The sequence below is a fragment of the Pediculus humanus genome, genomic scaffold (assembly GCF_000006295.1).
Source record: "Pediculus humanus corporis 1103172107471 genomic scaffold, whole genome shotgun sequence".
Lineage (NCBI taxonomy): Eukaryota > Metazoa > Arthropoda > Insecta > Psocodea > Pediculidae > Pediculus > Pediculus humanus.
Window position 1 is genome coordinate 67,156 of NW_002987089.1, and position 8,914 is coordinate 76,069.

The 8,914-nt window shown below is 26.9% G+C and overlaps 1 protein-coding gene across 1 annotated transcript; it reads left to right on the forward strand.

The window, feature by feature from the left end:
* Positions 1-224: 224 nt before the first annotated feature.
* On the forward strand, positions 225-8,016 carry Phum_PHUM124530 (Innexin inx2, putative; the record flags this gene model as incomplete). Its single annotated transcript, XM_002424223.1, has 5 exons — positions 225-410; positions 1,286-1,459; positions 6,813-7,032; positions 7,121-7,571; positions 7,944-8,016. 5 exons carry the CDS (start codon positions 225-227, stop codon positions 8,014-8,016), a joined length of 1,104 nt encoding a protein of 367 aa, XP_002424268.1.
* Positions 8,017-8,914: the final 898 nt, after the last annotated feature.

The window sequence follows — 8,914 nt, forward strand, 5'->3', positions numbered from 1 at the left end:
ATACGATCGCGAAATCGATAAAAAAAATAATAATAAACCGGAAATGGATTTTTCCAAATCGAAAACAAATCGAACCTGGAAAATTATTATTATTATTTATAGTTAATAATAATAATATGACGTCGAGATAGTGTTGATGGTAATGATGATGATGAAATGAAGAATAAAAAATTTTTATTCCGGGTATTTTTTATTTGAAAGCCCTCCCCCCGTCGTCGAAAGACATGCTAGATATTTTTCGCGGTTTAAAAAACTTGGTTAAAGTTAATCACATCCAAATCGATTCATCGATATTTCGATTACATTATTCGATAACTGTTATGATGTTAATCGCATTTAGTTTAATCGTAACAACGAGACAATACGTGGGAAATCCCATTGATTGTATACATACCAAGGACATTCCAGAGGTGAGTTTTTAATTTCCCCCTTTCCCCTCCTTTCCTTTTCCTTTTTTATTGAAATCGTAGCGGCAGATGAGGGGGGTGGGTGGGTGGAAGAGAGGGGGTTGGCAAATGGATTATTTTTTTTTTAACGAATCGTTAAAATTACTCAGCAATTAATTAATTTTTTAATTTTCCGACCTATTAATAAACGGCGGTCACTTTTTTTTTTCACGTTCGTGAGTTAATCTAATTCCACGACAAAAATTATTATTATTTTTTACTCGAAATAGTTTTTTAAATAATAAAAATTAATTAGTTTTTAAAAAAAAAAAAAAAAAAAAACTAAAATGGGAAAAGGTTAATAATAATGACTTTATTATTTGAATCGAGTGTCGGCAGCGTCGGCGGCCATTTTTAATTTTTATTTCGCGTTTAAAAAGAAAATAGAGAGAGAGAGAAAATATATCGAATGGGATAAAAAAACGAATAGGATATATATTTTATTATTATTATTATTTACACGACAAATTGTAGTGTTGTAGTTATTTAAAAAAAAAAAAAATGTAAATGTCGGTAATTTTTTATAACTCGGCGCGAAACCTTTTTAAAAAAAAAAAAACTTAATTAAATTCTGCTGACACGATTTAAAAACATTCCGTCTGATTCTGTCTGGGGCGTTTTTTAAACTTTTCCACCTGGCAAGACAAATATCATCTTTTTGTTTAGGATGAAAGGAGGGATTTTAAAACATTTTAAAGGTGGAAAAAAAAACTTGAACGATTTTAATAAAGAACTCTCACCCCCCTCTCCACCCTCTACCCCAACCCTCGCTTCCTACTCCTACCAAAAAAAGAAAAGAAAAAACAAATTTTTTTTTTTCTCTCTTTAAAATTTTATAGGACGTTCTTAACACATTCTGTTGGATACATTCAACGTATACAATAAAGACTGCTTTTTCAAAGCAAGTAGGAAAAGAAGTACCCTATCCTGGTGTTGATTCATCCAGAGGGAACATACAAGATCAAAAATGTTACAGATATTATCAATGGGTCTGCTTTTGTTTATTTTTTCAGGTAAATTTATTTTGTTAATACTCTCCCGTCCCCGTCCCCCCTCCCCAAGAAAAAAAAAATCGAATTATTACTACTACTACTCATTTTTATTACCGTTAATAAAATACATAATGGCGGGAGTAATAAATAAAATTAATACGACCGTTAAATAAATTATTAATTAAGTAATAAAATGATTTAATTGTATCATTTGTGCCATTGAAAAATGTGTCGAGTAATAAAAAAGAAAAAGATCAAAGGAGGAAAAAAAAAAAAAAATTTTTTTGTTTGTTGTAAAAGTTTAAATAATAATTATCAGTCAATAAAAATTTTATCGAAATGGTAAAATGAAAATAATAATAATAATATTTATTAAGTTTTAAGTTTTATTGTGACAAAGGTCCCCCCCCAAAAAAAAAAAAAATTAAATCCATATACGATGATGTTGTTTTTAAAATAAAAATCAGGTCAATTAATTTAAATTATACACCGAAAAAGAATTAAAAAAAAAAAAAAAAATTTAAATTTTTTTAAATTTAAATTAAAAAAAGAATACAACAAAAAATAAAAAAAAAAATTAATAAAACTCGTGCCAAATAATAGAAAATTTTTAAATAAACAAAATTCCAAAACGAAAAACACAAACGCACACGCACACGCACTCAAAAAAAAAAAAAAATCAAAATGGTCGTTAATATAAAAAAAAAAAAAAAGAGTTTTTAAATAATAGAAATGATGAAGGAGAATGAAATAAATTAAATTTCAGAGTGCGCTAGCATCGCGGTACAAAAGTCGATCGATAGTCAAATCGAAAAATCGATATCAAATCGATATCGGAACGAATCAAAAAAAAGTTTATAAAAAATAATAAGAGATGTCGCTAGTTGTATTTCCAAAATTGTTTTCCCCCCAACTATCGTTTATATATTTAAATTTTTAACGATTGTTTTGTCTTTTTTTTTTTGCTACAACAAAAAATAAATAATAATAATTATGTACATATAATATTTTTTCGACATTTTAAGAGTAGACAATTTTTTTAAAATAAATTTTTTGTTTTTATTGTTTTTTTTTGGGCCTTGAAAAAAAAAAAAAAAAACAAAAAAAATTAAAGAACAATGTAACCTTTTGTTAAAGAAAAGAAAAAAATTAAAATGTCTTTATTATTTCATACGTTAGTTTGTTACTTTTACGGTTGGTTTCTATATTATTCGTTAAAAAATATCAAAAATTTTGATACGGTTTATAAAATGTGAGCAAAATTTATAGCAAAAATGTGAAGTGCGGTGTGCGTTTGCTTTGCAGCAAATACGTGAGTTTTACACAAATTTTTATTTTTATTTTTTTTTAACGTGAAAATTTTTATTACGTGCTAAACTAAAAATATGAAATCATCACGGGTTGTTATCAGGAAGGAAAAGGATTAAATGAATCATAAATGGGGCCCTTTTTTTGTCTTTTTCCTCATTTTTAAAAAAGGGAAAATTTTTTTTTGACGAAACGCCCGTCCCGTATGATGAGTATTTTTTTCCAAAATGTTAAAAACCTTTTATAAAAAATACAAAAACTTAATCGTTTCCGAAAATAAATTGATGAAGCAAACAACAAACAAACAAACAAACAACAGCCGCCGTAAGCAACCCTTTTTTTTTTTTTTTTTTTTTTTATAAACGAATAAGAAACATTTTATTATTATATAGATAAATAAAAACGGAAACGAATTAATTGAAATTTCTTTACGTCAATCGTGTTTAATTTTGTTTTTTTTTTTTTTTTTTTGTTAAATTAAAATAAGGTCAATAAATCTATAAAATCAATAAAATTTTTTTCCTCATTGAAACAAAAAAAAAAAAAAAACGGAAATGCGTGAATGAACGCAACCAAAGGTGCCAGAACATACAAAAAAATTTTTTTTTTTTTTTTTTCCAGTCTTAAAATAATTTTCACCGGGAGTGTTGTTATGTTGTTGTTGTTGGGCACGTGGTTTTATTATTATTATTATTATTATTCACTTTAAAAAACTTTCGAGTGAAAATGAAAAATTGCGACGATGGTGAGATTTTTTTTATTATTTTTTTGGGGGGACTTTTGGAATCCGCGAAAAGTGAAAAACGTTAACAATTTCCTCACCTACATATTTACATAAAATTCATTGATAACAAACTCATATTCGTTAATTATTATAGTATTATTGAAATTATTCTGCTTCCACGTTCGATTGTCGTGATGATGACAAAAACGGTGGTCAACGTGAATGTTTTGTTCTTGTGACAAAAATTTTAGTACACCGAACACACATAACATAACGAAATCCCCCATATAAATAAATTTATTTATTTTTTTTTCTATTTACCCGATCGATCCTCATCCCCCACCACCCCCATCATTATCTTTCAAATTCAGAAATTTAAATTTAAAAAAAAAAAAAAATTCGATACGATAAAATCGTGTTACGTAATTATTAAATAGAAAAAAAAAATTTTATCCTTTTTTTTTCTTTTTTCTTTGTTTGTTTCACGTTCGGTGCGTGCGTTCGTTCGTTCGTTTGTTTGTTTGTGCGTGCGTGTGTGTTTATTTGTGCGTATTGATTACATAAAAATAAAATTATTTTAAACACAACAAAATTTAAACAAACAAGGCAAAAGGCAAACGGATTTTTTTTTTTTTTTTTTTTTCCGTTAAATTCTGGTCAGTTTTTTTCTCACAATAATTTCAAAATAATTTATGACGTCAAACAATGTTTTAAAAGAGAGAGAGAGAGAGAGAGAGAGAGAGAGATAGAGATAGAGAGAGAAAGAGAGAGAGAGAGACGGAATAATAATAATAATAATAATAAAAAACGTTCGATATATCGTAAAACGTATAACTTTATTAAAATAAATCGATTATTAATTTACAAATTTTTTTTTATTACTCTATGATATTTTTTTTTTTTAAATATTTGTATAAAATTCATCCATTTCCGTTTTATAACCGAATATTATCGATCGATTGATAAAAAGTTGATGACATAATGAAAAACTATTTAAATTTTTATCTCGATGGCGTTTCCCCTTTTGCCAAAAAAAAAAAGAAAACAATAACTTCCTTTATATGATTTCATTTTACCACAACAACAACAACAACTTAACGTGTTGTGTTCGTTCACGGCAAAAAGTGTCAGTAGAATCGTATGAGTAGAATTTCCGTTTAATAATAATAATAATTAAAAATTATGCGAGTTCGTTTATAATATAATTAATATAAAAAAAAAAAAATGATACATTCGTTTGTTTTGTTTCGTTCGTGGTTTAAAACAAAATATAAATCGACAGACGGTCCGATATTTCGTCTCCATTATAAATTGACGGCATCTTGTTTGATCGTATTTACAATAATATTAGCTGCACGACAATATGTCGGAAATCCAATCGATTGCATACACACGAAAGACATAGACGAAGATGTTTTAAATACTTTCTGCTGGATACACGCAACGTATTCCATGAGAAATTCGTTTAAAAAAACAAATCATTTACCGACAATGTATCCTGGAATATCTTCCAGTGGGAAATTATCTAATTCATCCGATGATAATGTTAAAATCTATACTTATTATCAATGGGTTATTTTTTGTTTGTTTTTACAGGTTAGTTTCTATTATTATTATTATTATTATTATTTTTAATACTTTATAGCCTGCTATAAGCCTCTATAAGCCGCTATAAAACGCTATAAATAGCTATAAATAAAATTTATTTAAAAAAAAAAAATTTATTCGTTCGTTAGATGGTTGGACGTTATAACAAAAAACAACCAACTGGAAAAAATTTATTATTATTATTATTATTATTATTATTATTATTATTTATTTTTAGACGTTTTTTTGTTAAATAAATTAATATCGTCTGCTTTTTTTGTTTTTAAAAGTGAAATCTAATTAATTATCATGGAATCGTTACGGGTTCGAATGGTTGGGGGGAGGGGGAGTAAAAAATGCCGCGTTTTTTATTTTTTTTTTTTACGTTATTCTCCTACGTTGTGTTTCACCTGCCCTCCCTCTCCCCCGTTTCTTCCCCCCACATTTTTTGGCTCTTTTCCTCCTCGAAAAAAAAATAAAATAAAATTAATGTTAATCGTAAATTTTTGTTTACCTTTTTTTTATTTTGTAAAAAAAAAAAAACAAGAGGAAAAACGCATGCGTTTACACACACGCGGGTTGGAAAAAATAAATAAATTTGCTGTTGTTGTTTGTTGTTGCGATTGTTCGTTTTATCGTTTGTTATAATTTGATTTTATTTGCGTAATGATAACAATTAAACCGTAGCAAATTTTTTATATTTTTATTTTATGTGGATTCAAAAGGGAAAATTTTAAAAAATCCGCCATTTTTTAAAGGATTTTCTTTTAATTTTTTTTTCTTTTCTTTCGGGGGGAGGCAGGATGGGGGAGAGGTTAAACGGGGAGGGGTTATATGAGGAGAAGGTGAAGCGGGTGGTGGTAAGGGGGTAACATTTCCTTAACTCGTTTAACGTTCTTGCATAAACAAAAACATAAAAAACCAGAATTTGAAGCGTTCAGCGCGGCCATTTTTTTTTATTTTTTCCTGTCGTTTTTTTTTTTTTTTTTTTTTTACGATTTCCGGTAAAATTAAACAAACCTTTCTTAACGTTTTTTACCGTTTTTTTTTAAAACCGTAATTCGATATATATTTACCTATTTAACGAGGAGATAAAAATAAAAAAATAAAAAAACCAGAACACCATCGCCCATCATCATAATCATTATAATCATTAATAACGACGATGATGGATTATAATTTTTGTAAAAAAATAATAATAATAGTTTGAATGTAATCAGTCTTCGAACGGATTTCGAACGTGTTTTGTTGTGATGAAATTTCTATTGTTTTACGAATCGAAAAGAAAATTTGTACGAACGAACAAACGAACGGAAAAATGTTTTTAATAAATACAAAAAAAATGAAAAAATTTTTTACATATTCTAACATGATAGATATAGATTTAACGTGTTTTAAATTACACTACAGAATAACGACAGGAATTCTGACGTCATTTTCATTAATATTAAGCATAAAACAATTTTTTATTGACGATCGCATAGAATGTTTAAACGACGTCGATGGGATACCTTTAAAAATATTAAAAAATTACTGTTGGACTCATTTGAAAAAAAATGGAAAATTTAATTATGACGTCATTGAAAAACCTAAAAAATTTTATCAATATTATCAATGGGTAACCCTTTGCCTTTTTTTACAGGTTTGTTTTGTTCCGGGGGGAGGGGGAGGGGGGAAAAAGCAGACGAATTTCTTTTCTATTTTTCTCCCTTCGCATCTCTGTTTGTATTAAAAAATTTGTTTTTTGTTTTAAAGGCCATTTTATTTTACACTCCGAGATGGTTATGGAAAAATTGGGAAGGTGGAAAAATAAATTCGTTAATGATGGATCTTGACATTGGTATATGTTCGAAAGAAGAAAAAAATTTAAAATCAAAATTATTATCGGATTATTTATACGATAATTTAAAATTACACAATTGGTGGGCTTATAAATATTTTTTTTGCGAATTTCTCGCACTTGGAAATGTCGTCGGTAAGTACAAAAAAAACGATTTTCCCCTCGTACCTTTCCCCTTCTATCATTATTATTAATTTTATTTATTTTGTTTGTCTGTTTACAGGTCAAATGTTTTTAATGAATAGATTTTTCGACGGTGAATTTTTTAATTTTGGTATAAATGTTATTAGATTTATGGAAGCAGACGAAGAAGATAGAACGGATCCGATGATATATATATTTCCGAGAATGACAAAATGTACATTTTATAAATTTGGTGTTTCCGGTGAAATCGAACGACACGATGCCGTTTGTATACTACCATTAAACGTCGTCAATGAAAAAATATACGTTTTTTTATGGTTTTGGTTTTTAATATTGGGTTTGTTAACTCTCGGAGTCATTTTGTACAGGGTCGTCATTATAATGAGCCCTAGAATGAGAGTTTATCTTTTAAGATTAAGATTTAGACTCATAAGGAGAGATGCGATAAGCGTTCTCGTTAAAGAATCCAAAATGGGTGATTGGTTTTTAATTTACATGTTGGGTGTTAACGTCGATTCTATTATTTTTAGGTAAGTCGAATAATATTTATTTTTCCTTCCATCGAATTTTCTATCTTTTTGTCGCAAAAAAAAAAAAAAACACCGTCGCGAACCGCGTGTGTGTGTTATTTGCAAGGGCGAGGTTTTTTATTTTTATTTATTTATCTTATCCAAACATACTTTTTATCTATTTTTTTCCAACGAAACCACGAGGGTAAATAATGAATAAAGTGAGAGTTTTAATATTTACAAATAAATTCGTTAAATAAATACCAAAAATTTGCAAAAAAAAAAAAAAAAAATGAAAAATTACACGTATGCAACGATGCGAAACACTCAAGTACAACAAATAGTATAAACGCGAATAAAACGGCGCGTAAAATTTCTTTTGTTTATTTTCAGGGATGTAATGCATGATCTCGCGAAACGATTGCAACATCATCACCTACTTCCCGATCCCATGAAAGCCATATGACCTTGGTTCATTGCACAAATCTTTACGTGAAAAGTATCTCTCTCTCTCTCTCTCTCATCTTTTTGTAAGATTTTTTAAAATGAAAATGGAGGTCAAAAGTTTTTTTTTTCAAAAAGAGAAAGAAGATTTTATTGTTTGTGTTTAATTAAATATTGTCATTATGTAATTAATATTATATCCGGTTAAGTGATTTTTTTAAATATTATTATTATTATGTACATTTCGATTTAAATATTTTAAAGTTTTGAAAAATTTTTTAAAAAACTTTTAATTAATAATAATTATTATTATTATCGTGAAGGTAATAAAAAAAATGTGCCTCGTTTTTTATTTAAAAAAATTTTTTCTCACGATTTGAAAAATTTTCTTTTTTTTGTATATAAAAAAATTTAAAAATGAATTCGTTCGTTCGTTCGTTTTTTTTTAAATAATAATAAAATAATAATAATTAATTAATTGTTTATTTACTCTATGAAATTTAAAAAAAAAAAAAATTTACTTTTAACAATTTCAAACTTCATCTTGAATGGAAAAAAGAAGAAAAATTTCACTGGAGAAAATGTTTTAGTAAGTAATAAAAAATAATATAAGGTAAGTAAATAATTAACATTTATTATTATTATTATTATTATTATTATTATTATTACGTAATAAAACTGTAATAATAATTATATGAAAATAATAATAATAATAATAATAATAATAATAACAATAATAATGGGTAATAAATAATAATTCGGTGGATGTTTTGACAAGGAAATAATATATATATGCGTTTTTTAAAGCTACGATTGGGGGGAGGAGAGGGGGGGAGGGGAGGGGATTTTTTTTTTTTTCAAATTGAAAAATTAACTTTCGACTTTTATTTTGTAACCTTATTATTTTTATTATTTAAGAA